General features: G+C 52.4%; 6 protein-coding genes across 6 annotated transcripts; 4 read left to right on the top strand and 2 right to left on the bottom strand.

The window, feature by feature from the left end:
- Window positions 1-1,450: 1,450 nt before the first annotated feature.
- Window positions 1,451-4,443, top strand: BDW74DRAFT_167723 (uncharacterized protein; the record flags this gene model as incomplete). Its single annotated transcript, XM_073726725.1, has 8 exons — window positions 1,451-1,633; window positions 1,697-2,284; window positions 2,351-2,474; window positions 2,534-3,047; window positions 3,101-3,296; window positions 3,350-3,553; window positions 3,624-3,750; window positions 3,827-4,443. 8 exons carry the CDS (start codon window positions 1,451-1,453, stop codon window positions 4,441-4,443), a joined length of 2,553 nt encoding a protein of 850 aa, XP_073584222.1.
- A 1,444-nt stretch (window positions 4,444-5,887) lies between these two features.
- Window positions 5,888-7,155, top strand: BDW74DRAFT_177865 (putative UbiD family decarboxylase; the record flags this gene model as incomplete). Its single annotated transcript, XM_073729019.1, has 3 exons — window positions 5,888-5,939; window positions 5,990-6,284; window positions 6,348-7,155. The coding sequence occupies 3 exons, from the start codon at window positions 5,888-5,890 to the stop codon at window positions 7,153-7,155; spliced, it is 1,155 nt and encodes a 384-aa protein (XP_073584223.1).
- Window positions 7,156-7,772: 617 nt separating this feature from the next.
- Window positions 7,773-8,934, top strand: BDW74DRAFT_177866 (uncharacterized protein; the record flags this gene model as incomplete). Its single annotated transcript, XM_073729020.1, has 2 exons — window positions 7,773-8,192; window positions 8,251-8,934. 2 exons carry the CDS (start codon window positions 7,773-7,775, stop codon window positions 8,932-8,934), a joined length of 1,104 nt encoding a protein of 367 aa, XP_073584224.1.
- A 902-nt stretch (window positions 8,935-9,836) lies between these two features.
- Window positions 9,837-11,791, bottom strand: BDW74DRAFT_177867 (putative carboxylesterase; the record flags this gene model as incomplete). The annotated part of the gene is made up of 4 exons (XM_073729021.1): window positions 9,837-10,592; window positions 10,642-10,959; window positions 11,007-11,574; window positions 11,646-11,791. The coding sequence occupies 4 exons, from the start codon at window positions 11,789-11,791 to the stop codon at window positions 9,837-9,839; spliced, it is 1,788 nt and encodes a 595-aa protein (XP_073584225.1).
- A 273-nt stretch (window positions 11,792-12,064) lies between these two features.
- On the top strand, window positions 12,065-14,012 carry BDW74DRAFT_167725 (uncharacterized protein; the record flags this gene model as incomplete). The annotated part of the gene is made up of 8 exons (XM_073726726.1): window positions 12,065-12,238; window positions 12,294-12,333; window positions 12,389-12,456; window positions 12,506-12,879; window positions 12,938-13,039; window positions 13,075-13,289; window positions 13,338-13,411; window positions 13,935-14,012. The coding sequence occupies 8 exons, from the start codon at window positions 12,065-12,067 to the stop codon at window positions 14,010-14,012; spliced, it is 1,125 nt and encodes a 374-aa protein (XP_073584226.1).
- Window positions 14,013-15,295: 1,283 nt separating this feature from the next.
- Window positions 15,296-17,063, bottom strand: BDW74DRAFT_185052 (cytochrome P450; the record flags this gene model as incomplete). The annotated part of the gene is made up of 5 exons (XM_073730952.1): window positions 15,296-16,284; window positions 16,342-16,599; window positions 16,650-16,709; window positions 16,760-16,910; window positions 16,968-17,063. 5 exons carry the CDS (start codon window positions 17,061-17,063, stop codon window positions 15,296-15,298), a joined length of 1,554 nt encoding a protein of 517 aa, XP_073584227.1.
- Between the last annotated feature and the right edge of the window lie 447 nt (window positions 17,064-17,510).

Below are 17,510 nucleotides of genomic sequence, written 5' to 3' on the forward strand. Positions count from 1 at the left end.
TACTCAATGCGGCTAGTCCTTCCGCGGAGAAATGGGTTCTGCCTATTTCGGGCGCATCCTAAACTCTCCTCGTCTTGATCATCACAAATTCACAAAATTCTCCTCTTTATCTTCCCACTTTCTTGATTGATTTCAAGTCAACGAGGTAAATAATCCATAGCTTTTGTGTCTATACTTTCTTATGATTTCGCAGGCATAGCCATTGGCCAAGTGCTAGCTGTCTCCTGATTTATGCAAACGACGCCCCTTACCAGCCCTCTGACCTCAAGCTCTGTCATACACAGCGGCAACGCCCTGCTACTGAGTCTTCAGCTGAGTCTCCACAGTTGACGTACAAGCGGTAGGCAGGTATTCTAGATAGCCATTCTATGACTCTGACTAGCTATTGACGCAAGAGCCAGCACCCTACTAAAGCCCTCGTACTCCAAACGCCAGGTGCACAACGTTGGTTGTACCACGTCAGCTCATTAGCGAAAGGCAGCTGTGAATGGTTAAGGTCGACAGCGGCGACGCCCCCTACCAGTCCTTCGGACCTCAAGTGCTGTCGTGAATAGCGGAAGGCCGCTCTAAGAACCTCAACCAACCTTGGGGAAAAGCCTCACAGACCACAGAACTACAAGAGGCTTAGCAGACAGGTCGCCTGCTACACAAGCGGGAGTATTGAGGTCGCCAGCCTGTTGAAGACAATCCACGCAAAGAACGGCGCCTCCTAGCAGTCTTTGGGCTTCTACCCAAGTGCCGTCATGTATAGCGGTAAGAAGGTAAAACATACTAGCTCCTAAGGCTGCATAGCGGCAAGCCTACGGATGCTCCTACTTTTAGGCGCAAATCCAATGGTCACAATGAGCACAGTGTCAAGTCAGCCAGTGCGCGTGGAGGGATTATTCTTCCCAGCGCCCTCGGGTCAGAGTTTGGGATCGACGCTTTCAGGAAGAGACCATTCTCAAATCTAACTCGCGCGCTCGTTACATGGAGATTAGAGTGCTGGGTCTTCCGTATGCTTATCTTTCTAGTGTGCAGTCATGATCAGCGCAGACCACGAGGTATGGTATAACGGAAGCGGGCATGGCATTTGCATCTGCACGTGCGCGAAATGGGAATGGAGGAAGGTCCAAACGATCAACGACCGCAATGTTTTCAATAATAACCGCGCGATGCTGGGCATTTCTTGCGTTATCATCGTAAGTTCGGAATAAGGCCGGTTTTGAAGCCCCCACTTCCCAACAGTTGGAGACAATCGCTCCACCAAGAGAGATCTACTGGCATGCTAACTGAACAGCCAAGAGGTTAGGTCCTGCCAACGTTATTTAAGAATGCAATCACGTCTTATCTATCAGCTAAGGCTTGCCACGAGGGTAGGGATCGCAGACAGGGTATAAAAAATGTCAACCCCTCCTGAGGTCGAATCACTCTGTCGATACAGCAGTCGCAGACAAAAAATTCAGCCAGAATGGTGGCCGTGGACGAGAAGGCCAACGTCATTGACGTGATATCTTCGGCGAAATCCAATGAGAAGGCTGAGTATACCGGAGACCAGCTGGAGGATAAAGCAAGATTTCTCGGTTGCAGTCCGCAAGAATACCTTGAAGCCGAGGAGTACAGCAAGACCATTAACCTAGCAGAAGCGGCCAAGGTAAGTAATCAAAAGCCCAAAACAGTTTTATCTACGGAGTATCATAACAAAATGAACCTGTAGCGCGCCAGGCATATTCTTGCCTTCCACGAGCACGACCCGAACTTCAACCGCGAGGCCATCGTCCGCCTGCAAAACTTCGTCAACCATCCTGATCTAGTCCAGAATCCCGACGCCCACGCTGAGCTCATCACCAACATCAAGGTCGAAATATCGCTACTAACAGAGAACTCACCCTATGCCGAAGTTCGAGCCGTCGTCAGCAACAAGGACGATGAGTCTACACCTGCAGGAACGATCCGCGCCTGGACTATTGGTCTTCTTTTCGTCATAGTCCTAAGTTTCGTAAACCAGCTCTTCTCCGTCCGCCAGCCTGCAATTAGAATTGAAGGTGCAGTTGTGCAGCTCTTGTCATACCCGCTGGGGAAGGCATGGGAGAGGTGGCTTCCAACCGGTGGATTCGCCTTGTTCGGTTCGGCACTCAAGCTCAACCCAGGCAAGTTCACGCAAAAAGAGCATATGTTGATCTCGATCATGGCCAACGTGGCGTCGGGTCTGCCGCACTCGCGCTACATCATCTTCACGACCTGGATGAAGAAGTACTTCAATATGCCATTTGCGGGATCGTTTGGGTTCCAGGTCTGCGTTTCGGTAAGTAAATTACTCTGCCTGCCCAGATTAAGAGTGTCTTTGCCCGGTGGAGCTGACTTGATCCAGCTCTCCATGAATCTAATGGGATACGGACTCGCTGGCCTGGCTCGGCGATTCCTCGTCTACCCATCGTTCTGTATCTGGCCTCGTTCGCTAGTCACTGTAGCGCTAAACCAGTCTCTTCATGAAGGTACGACCTGCTGCCGACTGCTGCCATAGGGATCGAATCAATCTAATGCAGGCTTCCAGATCAAAGTGAGGCCGTTCCAGGCCCATTCAAACGGCTCTACAACATGTCTCGCTACAAGTTCTTCTTGATCGCATTCGTCTCCATGTTCGTCTGGTTCTGGTTCCCGGATTATCTCGTGACGGCCGTCTCGCTATTCAACTGGCTTGCCTGGATTGCACCAGAAAATTTCACCCTGACTGCTGTCACGGGTCTGCAAAAGGGCCTTGGTTTCAACCCTCTCCCCACGTTCGACTGGAATATCATCACCTACAACGTGGACCCCCTGGTTGTGCCCTTCCACGTCACGTTTAATATGTTCCTTGGGGTCTTAATGGGGGCAATTGTTCTTATTGGGCTGTACTGGACGAACACCTATCACACGGGGTATCTGCCGATCAACACGAACACCATGTTTACGAACAACGGGTCTCAGTACGACGTCTCGGCAATTCTAAACGATAAGGGCCTCCTTGACACGGAGAAGTACCTGGCTTACAGTCCGGTATACATTGCCGCTTCATCTATCGTTTACTAGTGAGGCTCGCTTACTTCAAGGCGTTTACCGACTGCAGCTGACCATGCCCTAGTATATTCTTCTTCGCCGTCTACAGCGCCGTCGTATCTTACGCGCTTCTCCACCACCGCAAGGATATAGCGTTAGGCTTCCGATCTCTCTTCAACACCTTCAAGAAAGACGGCCGGCGGAACCACTTCAAAGACGTTCACAGCAGACTGATGAGGAAGTACCGTGAAGCACCGGAGTGGTGGTACTTAGCTCTCAATGTAAGCCAACTCTACCAACGAGCTCCGTATTCATACTAATACCAAACCCCCAGGCCATCGCAATCGGCCTCGGCGTAGCCGCCGTAGCAGGCTGGCCCACGAACACCAGCGTAGGAGTCGTCTTCTTCGGCATCGCGCTGGCAATCATCTTCACCATCCCAACGGGCATCATCTACGCGACAACAGGAATCGAAGTCGAGTATAACGTGCTGGCGGAGTTTATAGGCGGCGCGTGGCAGCCGGGAAATGCTTTGGCGGTTCGTACCCGGCCCCTCGCCTTCACTTCTAACCCTTTCCTTGTATGATATGCTAACGTCCCCGTCCCAGATGAACTTCTTCAAAGGCTTCGGCTACGTAACAACCGCCCATGCCCTCAGTTTCGCCAACGACCTGAAACTCGGCCATTATCTCAAAGTGCCACCGCGGCAGACATTCTGGTGCCAGGTTATTGCGAGTACGTCTTCACCCCAACCCCCTAAGCCCCTACCAGTTATCACCCCATTCCCACATCCCACATCTAACTTCCATAGCAATCGTCTCCGCCCTCGTCTGTACCGGCGTAATGAACTTCCAAATCACACGCATCCCCGACATGTGCGAAGCAAACCAGCGCGACAAATTCACGTGCCCGAATCTCCAATCGTATTTTACAGCAGCCGTGCTCTTCGGATCCCTAGGCGCGCGACGCGTCTTCGGCGCCGGCGCACAATACACAGCCCTCCTAGCCGCCTTCCCCGTTGGCCTTGCCGTTCCAATAATTCACTACTACAGCACGCGCCATCTACCGCGAACACACTTCCTGACGAAAATCCACCCCGTCGTGATTCTGAGCGGTGGACATGCCTGGTCACCATACAACCTGGGCTACATGTGGCCGGCCGTGCTGCCCGGGTGGATTAGCTGGACGTATCTGAGGAAGAGGTATCTGGGGTTCTGGTCCAAGTACAACTATGTCTTGTCAGCGGCGTTCTCGTCGGGGATCGCCATTGCGGCGGTTGTGATCTTTTTTGCGGTTAGTTATCATGGCGCGACGGTGGATTGGATTGGGAATAGTCCGGATAAGGGGTGTGAGGCTAGCGCTTGTACCAGGTTGCACTTGGGCGAGGGGGAGTATTTTGGGCCGCGGGTTGGGACTTGGGTTGTTTGAGAGATGTTTTGTGTATGGTTCTATGATTAGATAGGCGAGCCACACCTACTACATGCTGTATATAGGTCGTCAACTGCCTAGGTATGGTCTCCTGACTGCTTCTTGGACATATGAGTTTGGAACCTTAGAACGTGGTCGGTTAGTTCTCCCTCAACATTGCTGTCAGTTGCCACAACATCATGGCGCGATAGCCCTAGCTGACCCGCGGGACAACTATAGAAAGTCCAAGGTGCAGTTTCTACTTTACTTGCTACTCGAATGATACAAGTAGGAGTGCATCCAGAATTATGCACTCAGATCGAAACAGGTAGGTTCGTTGTGGGTAGGAGAGCATAAATGGAGGCCTCGTTGGATCAGAGAGAAGAGTCATACTTCTGACTACATCAATCTCTCTTGTAACCGCTTTCTTTACCAGTTTCCCTCAGCAACGTCTTGCTGCCTCGGAAGGGAACCGAGAATGCTGGGTTTCAGCCTCGTCAAGACAGCCCTATAGAGTACCCTTGCGTCTAGATTGTAATAAGCATGACACACCAAATCCTCCAGGAGCATAACGCACGCGACATCGGCGCCGCAGCGGTCGACCGCTGGCTCGACCACGCCCTTCGGCCCCAAACGTCAACCTTAAAGACTGGGGCCCGTCGCTCGATCTTGGAGAGGGCGGGGCCGGGAATGCCGAGCTGGCCCGGGCAAAGAACGGGCAACACTCGGCAATCGGGACGCGAGTAATTATATCGGGGGCCAGAATTGTTTGCAGGTTAATTGGCTGGGTTATATCGCCAAATATGCCATATTCATCGGGACTCGGTTAAGGTGGCCGGTTTGAGGGTGTCATGATTCAGATCTGGGCATGGCATCCGGGGTTTGGGGGTGGACTCAGGACTCAGGGGTGGCTGTAGGGTGGGTATACTGAGTTCTTCGTTGTCAGATATGATGAGATCTTCGCAGGTCTTTCAGGTTCCGTTCAAGTGTCATCTGTGATAACGGAAGCATATTAAGACGAAGGTTGCCGCGGCATACCCCGGGCAACTTATATCCCATCAGCCTCAAGGATGCTCATCAATCATCTCGAAACATGATAATCTCCGATAGGACCCGATATCGGTTGTTCCACGTGTTCGGGGTAAGCCATGACTCGTGCCCTGTCAGGAACAGCCGAGACCCGGATGCGCGGTCCAATCAGTCTTAAAGATCTCTTGTGTCTGATAAGTCATGACACGCAGCCTATCTATATCTGGTAGACCCGCCGATGTGGCGCTGCGTTCCAACGACACCATCCAGGCTCCTAGCTCAGCTGCTCTGACATGGCTATCTCATAGAGAGTTGGGGAAAGATCTAAAAGGGGCCTCCTTGGCCGCCTTATTTGGGGTGAGATCGGTCGGTCCCTGCATCCTTCGTGCATATCGATTCGACCCTCCCAGTATTTCCTGCATGAAATAAGTTCAAGATGGTTCGCGCTGTGGAAGAATGGATTTGGGTGGCCGTCTTGCTGGCTGTCGGTATGTCTTTCGGGCAGGAATTGCCTTGAGAACTGGCTGATGAGTGGCAGCGGTCCTGCGCTATATTTCCCGCATCCTGCAAACAGGTGCCATCCGGAACTTGCAGCTCGAGGATGGGGTCATGGCCGTGACAGTGATATTCTATATCCTCCTCACCGTCTTTCTCGTGCAAGTCGACAAGTACGGGACAAACGGAGTTGCACCAGAGGCACTTGCCTCGGTTGATCCTGCAACTATCCCCGGCCGCATCAAGGGCAGCAAGATGGTTGTTGCGGTTGAGCAGTTCTGGATGGTCGTTGTCTGGGGTTGTAAAGCCTGTTTACTATTGCTGTATTCGACCATGACGTTCGTCCCGCCATCCCACCCCCCTTGTCTCTGTGTGATCTAACATTGCATTCGTTGACATAGATCCGGCCTCTGGCAAAACCGCATCGTGAAAATCATCGGCGCCATCTGCGCCGGCTCCTTCGTCCTCATCGAGATCCTCTTCTTCGCCGTCTGGTGCCGCCCCTTCCACGCCTACTGGTCCTACCCGCCGAAATCGCAGCAGTGCTCCGTATACACAAACCATGCTATCATTGCGCTCTCGTTTAATGTTTCGACGGACTTGATGATTATGGCCATCCCGCTTCCGCTGCTCATCAAAGCCAAGCTATCGCTTAGCAAGAAACTCACCCTCTGCGCGCTCTTCTCGCTCGGCGCCTTCGTCATCCTCTGCTCGATCTTGTCAAAATATTACTCCATATCGCAGCCGTACGGCATGAAGTGGCTTGACTGGTATGTCCGCGAAGCAGCAACAGCAGTAATAGTTGCGAATATGCCGCAAACATGGACGCTGTTCAGACGACTGTTCAACTTCAAATCCTTCTTACAGCACTCGTCGTATAACCGCAGCCGAAGCAAGAGCGGGAATAAGTACGCCAGTCGCTTCGATAGCTCGACGATACATTTATCTCGCTTTAGGGGCGATAAGTCGCAGATCCGCTCGACGATTGACCGGACTGAGTCAGGGGAACATATCAACCGTGAACAGCCGCTGGAGATCTGGGCGCATCGCCAGTTCCACGTTACGAATGAGGTGGATGACGAGGGCCGAAGCAGTAGCAGTGCGAGTCTGAGTCAGAGTAGCGGCAGTGGGAATCAGGACTTCGATCCAACGACTGCGCCCACAAAAGCGACGGTCACGATAGGGGTACGGGCTGCAGATGCTGAGTGAATAAGGTTTATCAGCTAGCCATATCGTAGTACTTGAGGCTCGACACAAGGCAGATAGGCCAAATATATTTAATCCATTCTTATGCTCTCATACGTACCTAGGTAACGGGCAGGTTATTAGCAACTTTACCAGACCCCGCCGGAACTCAGCCCCGTGCTGGGACGTCATGCAGGCGAACAACCCTTCTTCGATTTATATTCTAGTCATGCTAGACGACAAACATCATGGATTCTTCTGCAAGGTCACCAGAGCCATAAATCCGTCTGAACCCTTCCAGCCAATGTAGGCTTCGCGGATGCTTGTGTGGAATCAAGTGTGCGACCGCGACCTGGCAATGGGCGATCAAGGCTCTGTATCGTGACAATGGACTCAGCTCTGCCGCACTGTGGAGTCCAGACATGCAGGACGATGAGAATTCCCCGGAAGATGAGGGTCGAGTTGGCAGTAAATCGGTTGGACTGATTACAACTGCACCGAGGGGGTAGTTGTTGCCCACGATGAGTGCTGGAATCTTCTGGACAAGCATATAAATATTCGATATCGAGATGCGGAGGAACTGTGTGAAAGCTGAGTGACTATTTATCTGGTTCTTTTGGAAATGGGACCCTCTAGAGTTAATGTTTGTTGCCCCTTTTCTGAATCAACGTGCTCATGGTTCCCTTAATAATGTAGTCACCACGTATCGACCTCGAAACGAATGCAAAGCCGAGTACAAGAGGGATAACAAAGTTGATAGCAAAGATGATCCTGGTGAATATGAAGGTGATGAGGACGAGGATGAAGAGGAGGATGAAGAGGAGGATGAAGAGGAGGATGAAGAGGAGGATGAAGAGGAGGATGAAGACAAATGCACGGGCAGCGATGATGGCGATAGGGCTGACAAAGACTACCATGATGGAAACAACAACTGTATAGTTCTTGAGGACGGCCATCGCGCTCTTAGGTCAATGAAACCTCCCGAAGGTATGGTTCTTGCTGGTGGCAATGCTGGTGGCAATGCTGGTGGCAATGCTGGTGGCAATGCTGGTGGCAATGCTGTAGGTTTCATAGACTTACCGTTCTTGTAATGAAGTGGTCATCATCAATCGCTGCGAGAAACTGGATGAGGAGTCGAAGAATGACAAGGACAACGTTAAAGCGGGGGATGGTGATATCGACGGGGACGAAGACAAGGCTGAACCAGAGGCTGAAGTCAGATATGAAGATGAGAGTGAGCCCGAGGCTGGGGTTAGAGGTGAAGACACAGACGAAAACATAAACTCGTCCCCGTACAACGCACCCTGGCTCAGCCGTCTTCTTCGGAAGGCAAACCGGCTGCCTGGTCCTCCCGCTCCTCCCACTCCTCCACCGCCGAATAAGAGCAACGATAGTGACTGCTTCATACGTCTCCCACCCGAGCTCCGCGAAAGGGTAGCATCTTTTCTCCATACGCACGACTTCCTCTCTCTCCGCCATGCGTCTCGCGCAAGGGCATCTGTTTTCCACAGTAACCACTTCTGGATATCTCGGTTCTGGAACAACGGCGAGCGCGGGTTTCTGCGGGCTATAGCAGCAGGAGCTGACAGAGCGATAAATTGGAGATTGTTATATCGAGACTCATCGGTACTGGAAACCGACCACAAGATGGAGTTCACGATGCGAGTCTGGGAGGTTTGTCGATGGATCGCGGAAGCGTGTGCCTTGCAGCAGGGGCTATGTTCCCAGCAGTCCTATCTCAATCTCATCACCACGGCCACTGGATTCCGCAATCAAGGCCCTGCAGTATTATTACGGAGATAGTGCTGTGGGAGATAGAAGGGTACAAAGGGTCCATGTCATGCCGGCACTAGCACAAATCAGTATCTTGATAATCTGGGGGCTCAAGATGCTAAAGCGTTGTCCATTTTGGAGCCGTCGCTATACGCACTTGGGTCTAGGTGCATTCCCAACGCAGATCATCGGGCTGGAGCTGATTGGGACGGATGGAAGCAGCGTTGTGCTAGGGAATTTATATTTTAAGCAACTGACTCCGTTGAACGAAGAAGAGAAAGGTGCACGTATAGGCGTCGACGTGACGTATGACTCCTTCTGTGGTTTGCGCATTGGATATGAATCAGTTGATTTTCTCCATCGGTGTCCTGCAGAAGGTCGGATCGGATGTAAAAGGTGAGGCATTCGGTTAAGATCCCATCCGTTCGCGGGAGTTACGGTTGGAATCGGAGGAGGTGATGAAGATTGTTGCGACTTTTCAGGTTTGTTGATTTCTCGCCTGGCGTCCGCACGTGAGTTGGCTAATGTGCTTGCCAGGGCCGGGTCGTGCCAGATTTGGGGATCACGGGGCGAAAAAGAGAAGAGAGAGATTGAGACGTCGTTCACGCTCCTGCCTTAAGTAGGACGCTCGGTCCCTGGCCAGTAGCATGCAGGACATATCCACTCCACGTGCTGTGCAGCAGTTTCCGATATTGGCTTGTTTTTTGAGCTTTTGGAAGTTTTGCGTGTCAGTCGCTTAGTCTTGGTTTTGTGCTGTTTGATTTTGGTGGACTATGAAAACTAGCTGTGGACGGACGTGGTTCGCCGGCAAATGAAGTTGACGGGCGCTTCCACTTCCAGCGCCATATCCTGTTTCTATGTAATCCACTTACGGAGTATCAGCATTCTATCTACGCGTATCCTGTTCAACAACAAATATCATCTGGCCAGTGTCAGAGAGGCACTCGCCCAGACATGCCCCTCCACCACTGGCATCGATAGCCTCTCCTAGCTTCCCAATCATATGCATCCACAAGCCTGAAAACGTTGACGATGCCCGGCCCATTTCTCAAGTAGTACTGTAAGTGATCCGTCTCGACATGGAGGCTTAGAGTTCCACCAGTTGTATTCAGATCCATCTGCCAGGGCTCCTCCACCGAGAATGAGGGCCATGCAAGGTTCCCATGGCGGTCAATCGGCGCCGACGCGTTGGAGATATTGCCTGTCGCGTCGGAGCCGGAGATCACGGGTGTATCGTTGATGATAAAATTTCCCCAAATCTTCTGGAATGCGTGATTGAAATCGGGCGTCGGGGAGTCGGCAGAGAAATATGCGCTCAGGTCCGCGCCATGGTATGCAGGTGTAGCTGAGTACTGGTATTTCCATGCCTTGCGGTCTCTACGGGAGTAGGCCTCAGTTAACCATTGCGCGGGACAGTCAAACGATGATTCAGCAAAGATATTAAAAGCCGTCTGCTGCAAGCCTGTCGCCATTTCAGACTGGTTGAGCGCCGTTGGCCCCGCGTCTCCGAGGGTGTCGAATCGCGGGGCAGTGTTTGAAGGGGATGTGCCAGCGGTCTGATAGACTCGATTAAGGGCTATTATGTCGTGGTACGTGAAATTGGGGAATGTGCGAGAAATGTGAGCATCGAATGAAGCACGGTCGGCAATCGTAGGGTCGCTGAGAGGGACGCCGTCATTGGCGTTATTCTGAACTTTGTCAGTATGGACATGGTTCATGCACTAGGAGCATGCTTACCCCGACAAGAATACGCTGCCCACTGACGTGGCCGTGTAACAGTTGCAGCGATGGCCGGGTCGTCAGCAGCTCCCCGTCAATTACGGGGAGAAAGGCAAAGCTGCCGAAGACGTTGCCGGACGTTGACACCTCACCGCTAGCATTCTGAAGTGCTGCAGTGGGAGCATTAAGCAAGCAATCGAAGGTCGTGTTATGGCGTCCTCTTCCCGTTAAAAGTTGTCCGCAGCCAGCTAATTCAACAAACTTGCCATAGTGGCCAGACGGTTCGGGATCGTTGTATTCATAGATGGGAGCGGAATAAGGGCTCGCGGCAATTATCTATAATGTTCAGCTGCGGTTCGATTCTAGGTTGTTGGAATGCTTACATTCTGGAACAGATGATCCTCGCGGCCCCCATACCCTAGAGCCTGCAACATCACGGCACCCGCGCCCGCTGATTCGCCTCCGACCGTGACGCGACCAGGATCCCCTCCAAACTTGCTGATGTGCTTTTGCACCCATTCAAGAGCGAATCGCTGGTCGAGCAATCCAACATTAAGCTGACCATGGTCCTTGACATCTTCTGACGAAAGAAATCCAAATGCACCAAGGCGATACTGGATCTCGACTGTGATGAACCCGTTGTTGTTGGTGTTCATCATCGCGCTCGGATCGTAGGTCGCGCCAAACAGCGCGTATCCACCACCATGAATCCACACCAGCACGGGAAGGCCCGATGCTCCCGGCGCGGCATAGACATTCAAGAACAGGCAGTCCTCGTCTCCAGGCCCGGAATTGAAGCCGTAGGAGGCTGGAGTTCCGGTCGCTCCCGACTGCGGACACAGGGGAGGTTGATCAACAGCAGGAATAACTCGGTCGATGTTACCTTGGGGCCGCACGGGCTGAGGGCTCTGCCACCGTAATTTCCCCACGGGTGCTGCGGCATATCGGACTCTAGCAGGCAGGGATCAAGTCAGTGATGGGAAAAGCAAAACACGAAACTCCGAAATTCCGCGTGTTCTCACCCCTTCCAGACGTTCAATCCGAACGTCGCGTCATGGTATCCTTGGTAAGTGGCGTATCCAAGATCAACGATTGGACCTTCTGCGGCGAATCCGGTCTGAATGATGCTGACTGCAGCCAGCACGAACGAGCTGATTCGGAGACGCATGATGTGACTGGGAAGTGTGTGTCGAGGGAAGATTCCGCCCCCAGGAAGACGCAGGCTTAAGTAAGATCCCGCCAAACAAAGAACGCTGCCGACCCTTTAATAAACACTAAACCATGGTCTAAATTCCTGCTGCAACGTGAGATTAGTACCACCGGCTTGCTTATCTCTAAATAAGAGCCATCCACCCGTTGCTTTAAGCTCCACCATGCTCACATCACCCATGGAATCTTTGTTCTGCGCCGTATACCGGCACCAACACTGCCAGCCACCTCAATGAGCGACCCAAGCGCTGAATATCTGGCTCAGTCAAAAGTTCTCGACCTCAATATCTGCTATTCAATTCCGATTCCTTTGGAGATCTTGTCAACAAGCTTGCGATTATGGGCTGAGTTGCGACCGGGGAGAAATGGGTTGGCCTTCGATGATCTTCTCATGGTCTGGGCCACGGTACGATTCACTGTCATCATTCAACTTCGCCAAGTCTCCTGATGAGTAGATGCAGGCTGTTAGTGTGGGACTCTGCATCAGTGGCCTAGTTTACGGTAATTATGTCTCATCCAATTCGGGCGCAAACAGATTAACATACATTGGATTTAGGTCCTCCGTACGGAATGGGAAAGCATATCGATGCGGTGGACAAAGAGGACGTAAAGACGTTCATGATGGTAACTCCCATCAACAAACCACTCTCAACAATAATACCAACATGAGCAGGGCGACTACATCTTCAGCCACTTCTACGACTTTGCCATCGTCAGCACTAAGCTTTCCGTCCTCGCCTTATACTACCGCGTCTTCCCCAAGCCCGCCCTCCGCAGAGTTGTTATCGCGACGGCCGTCTTCGTTGTGCTTTGGCTCGCGACGATGTCATTTGTGCTTGGCTTCCAATGCCGACCAATCCAACGGTTCTGGGACTCGGACGTGGACGGGAAGTGCTTCAACCTCGTCGCATTCAGCTACTTTACGAACATCACCAACCTCGTGACCGATCTGTGGATCTTTGTCCTACCGTTGCCCATTATCTTGCGACTGCATATCTCGAGGAATAAGAAGATCGGGCTCAGTTTGCTTTTCTCCGTGGGTCTGGCGTAAGGACAAGCCCGTTAGAACGTGGAATACGATATCGGGCGCTGACCCAAGCCCCAGAACATGCATCGTCAGTGCCGTCCGACTTTCTGTCGTAGTCTCGCAAGGCTCCAACGACTTTACCTGTAGGCCACAAATCACCTCCGCCTCCATCGCCCGCCGGTTGCTAACAATCCTAACCTTCTCACAGGAGCCAGTGTTCCTCTCGGAATCCTCTCTGTCTGGGAACCACTCGGTGGCATCCTCTGCGCAAACCTGCCAATCTCATACAAACCGTTGTCAGCTGCTTTCCGAAGCTTGACGGGCCGATCCTCATCTGAAAGAAGCCATGAAACATCGACCGGCCCGCGGAGCTGGGTTAAACTAAAGAAGAAAGTCCCACATTTTGGAGTCTCGACAGACAATGATACAAGTACGAGCTACATATACACAGATGCTGGACATCCTGTACATCCGTCAGAGATGGAGATGGGTGGCATTGTTGTCGAAAGGAGCTTCAACCAGGTTGAGTCGTATACAGACGCGGACGCCGATGTCGCTCCGTTGCGTCCGCACGCAGTAACTGGTAATCGTGGGCTCGAGATGGGCAGGTCTAGGTAAATCCTCTGAAAGGAAGGTGCTCTGTTACAGGCATATATATCGTCATCTCACACCCAATAGAGAATTTTTCTGATGGCTGCGCCCGATATTTCTGAGATCTCTACAGTGCGCATTGATCCGACATTCATTCTCTTGCTCAGAACGATTTTCTGGTGCATGATGAGGACCTCTAACATAAAGTGAGTCCCGCTCGGAGCTTGTTTTAACAGCATAAAACAAGCCTGCTCATATTCGGACCCTTCGGTACCTGGTCTTCAAATCCGTGCTGAAACCGGCCGCAAGTTTGATATGATGGATGCCCAACAAGTCAAAGCTCGACCAAGCCCGGTCAGCAATGAGCCTCCAACAACTCATGCATCCCCTGACTCTTCGCATCCGGCCACACCCCTCCTCATGAAATCCAACCGCGCCCCCGCCTTGAGAATCAACCTCGCGGCCTCAACATTATCCGCCTTAGTCGCAATCGCAAGCGGATGCCTCGGCTGCCCCGTGGCCTACACCTACCGCCCAAAGACCACGCCGTCCTCCTCAATAAATTAAGTCCGCCCATGTTTCTGATAGTTCCGCCTGAAATACCGAAAACGCACTTTCTCGTTCTGATGGTTCAGTATCAAATCCAGCATACGGGTATCCTCCCTCCTTGCAAGCAGCTGCGCCGCATCCTCGATCCCATTCGCGTGGTCAATTGGCGCCTCAGGATCCCCGCCACCATCCATAAGGACCATCGCGAAACCAAGCTCATTCCGCAGAATCGCCAGTGCAAGCGGTGTATTCTGCAGCGGGTCGCCATTCCCCCAGCGACGCCCTTGCTCGTTAATCAGCGCCCTGTGCGCAATAAGCAATTCCGTCGCTTCCATGTTGCGCTTCTCGACTGTGTGTGAGAGCAGCAGGCGGTAGTCTGGACTGATTGCTGCGCCGGCGGCGGCGCCTTTCTTGAGGAGGTACTTCATGCATGAGACGAGTGGGCGCTTGGCAGCCATGGCTGGATCAAAGGACTTGGGGGCCATGTCTACGTCTTTGTTGCGCGGGTCTTCGTAGAATGTCCTCAGGGCTTCCAGGGTGAGGCCTTCGGGCCCGTTTTTGAGGAGGGCTTGCTTGGCGCTCCCGTGGATCAAGGCTCTTTGGAACGAGGTCTTCCAGGATTCTGTGTGCAGAGCTCGGTCTTTACAGTCTTATCTTTCTTGCGGAATTTGGTGGAGTGCGAGACTCATTACATACTAGGAAATAGTCCACGACGTACCCCCACAGCCTATTTCTTACGACTGCGCGGGTCTCCCCCAGATGTGGCAGGCATTGGTCGTAGTGCTTGTCGACTTCGGGGTCGATGTCAGCCAGGTGCGCGAATACTTGGGTTTGTAGCTCGAGGGGTAGTGTGCTCCAGCTCATTTTGTGGAGGAGGTTAGTTGTGTTGAAACTCTTGAAGCATGGATTGATATCGATTTGTGGATGATGGTGGATATTGATCGCGTTCCTTCACGTCCGGTGGGTAAGATGCTGTCGCCGGTTGCGCAACGGACATATCCACCCTGTACAGTTATCGCCTTTTCCAGCCGCCAGACAAATACCCCCGGAGAACATCTTCAGGCCATGAATGTGCCCTTTCTACGGACATGGCCATACTGTTGCTGACTTACATCTACACAGCTGCATGTAAGGTAAGTATTCGCTATACGTGTGTCTGAAGTAAGTGTACATCATTATTTAGCCCTACGACATCAAATATATAAGTCGCTCAACTACATTACAACTAGCAAAAGACAAAACATTGGATACGTAAAGCATGCATCAAATCCACCTGTCAAATATCAACATTGCAGTTCAGTTTCGAGGCCTAAAACAGAGCAAAGGCCCTTCTTTCCACCCGACCACATGGTCTTTGAGGGTATACGCTGTCGGCACAGTCTCAACTCCATCATCCGGCCAGGACGGGGAACTCCCCGCACGCCGGATATCAAACTCAAACAGAAGACGCGCAAAGGTAAGCATAATCTGGGTTGTGGCCAATGGCTTTCCAACACAGCTGCGCGGGCCAATCGAGAACGGCATGTACGGCATCTCCGTCTTTTTATCTGTATCGAGCCATCGACCGGGATTGAATGTGAACGGCTCCGACCAGTATCTAGGGTTGTGATGGATGGTGTATATGGGGACGCCGACCTCGCAACCTTGCGGGATATAATGCCCGTCGATCATGGCACCGCCTGCGTCAACAACGCGCCAGAGGGCACTGCCGCCGGGAGGTGAAAGACGCATGGACTCTTCCATGCAGGCGCGCAGAATATTGCACGAGTTCAACTGAGGACCAAGCTTGATCTCTTCCAGAGATGAAAAGGTGCTTCGGATCTCTGCGGTTACTTTCCGGTACCACTCCGAGGAGCCTGTCAAGTAGTGCGATGTACTGGCCAGGGAGTTGGAAGTGGAGTCCGAGCCTGCGACAACGAAGGTTGCTGTTTCGGTGCTGACTTCGGTGAGGCTCAAGCCCTTCCCTGTGTTAGGGTCGCGGCAGCGCTCTAAGAAGGAGAAGATATCGGGCGAGCTTTCGTCTGTGGCAACCTTATCTGCTTGAAGACGCCGTCCTAAGAGAATGCGCAGGAACTTGACGAAACGACGGCTGGCTGCTGCTGCTTTCGGAAAGATCTTGCGGTCTAGTCCGACCGTGTCCCGGAAGCCGGACTGCAGGAGCACACCGATGCGGACGTTGGATTCTTCGACGGCTTTTATGGCATAGCGGTACTGCTTCTCGCCCATGGTATTAAAATCTTGACTGAACATCACGTCTGTCATCATGTCAAATGCGAGGTGGTCGACTGTACAGTGTTAGTGTACGTTGAAACTGGTTACTCTTGAGACCACGGGCAACTAACATGCTGCTGTCATGTCGATCGGTGCGCTCCACCCGGCATTGAATTTCTGACCCTTGATGATTGAGACCAACCTATCCAGCTTTGCGTGCACCTTGGGCTCGAAGAGGCGGAGACTGCTCTGCGAAAATGCCTGGCTGAGCAAGCGCCGTCTGGTTGCATGGAGTGTCTTGTCGGCCAAGGTAAAAGTGTTCGGTGCCTGCTGAGCTAGGAATTTGTACGTAGAGGCTTTGCTAACTTTGGCATGTCGGCCGTGAATATCTACCTCTAGTTAGCTTCCGGGGAGGTTTAAACTGCCACATACAACGTACCTTGCAAAGCTTGTGCCGTATTCATGGCGAGACGGTTGGGTGTATAGCGCACGAGGTCACCTGCTCCTTGTTAACGAGCCGACGGTGGGGTTAACTAGATGGAGCCTCACCATATTTCTGGTGGCAGCGGTGGAGGTCCAGATGGATATCGCGTTTCCAAGCATGATATGCCGCGTATAGGTCGGTGAATTTGGCGAGGAAGGGTCCTGGATACCGGGCCAGGGGATGGAAAAAGGCCAAGTAGAGGCATCTAGCACCCAGCTGGCAGTATGACAAGGGTTAGGGTCATTCGGCTCAGAGAAGTTCAGGAAGGCGTACGCAGACAGAAGCAAAAGCAAGAAAGGCCCCGCCGAGCGCAACGCATTTCGCCACGAGCAGTTGCATGAAGGAAGGAGGAACCGGGACCGGCGCCATTGCTGCAGGGATGTGACTGAGACACTTGGCGACTGCAGGATGACAGACAGGGTGTCGTCCATGTCATCTTTAAATCCCCGTCACGATCTGAGATCATTTTTTAAGGAACTTCACATCGTCATTCTGCAGTGGAAACTGTAGCCGAGGACGCCGAGAGATACTGCGTCATGACTCGCAGTGCGCTCCCGGAGACCAAGTTTGCCCGCTACACGCGCTCTCAAAGACTGTGAGTCTGAGGAAGTGTGGAGCATCAAAGCTTGTATTACGCTTGTGCTAAGCCGACAGCTCTTTCTTCAGAAACTATTGCCGATGATCTTCATGCCGATCTTGTCAACCCTGCGCCATCGTCGTCATGGCCCCGGGCTCCGGAGATGTTCCCGATACACAGAAAACAGAGAGATTCTAGTCAGAAAAAGGAATCAGCGCTGTGTTATCGCTGCAGGGTGA

The sequence above is a fragment of the Aspergillus multicolor genome (genome assembly GCF_047715735.1).
Source record: "Aspergillus multicolor strain CBS 133.54 unplaced genomic scaffold BDW74scaffold_11, whole genome shotgun sequence".
Classification (NCBI taxonomy): Eukaryota; Fungi; Ascomycota; class Eurotiomycetes; order Eurotiales; family Aspergillaceae; genus Aspergillus; species Aspergillus multicolor.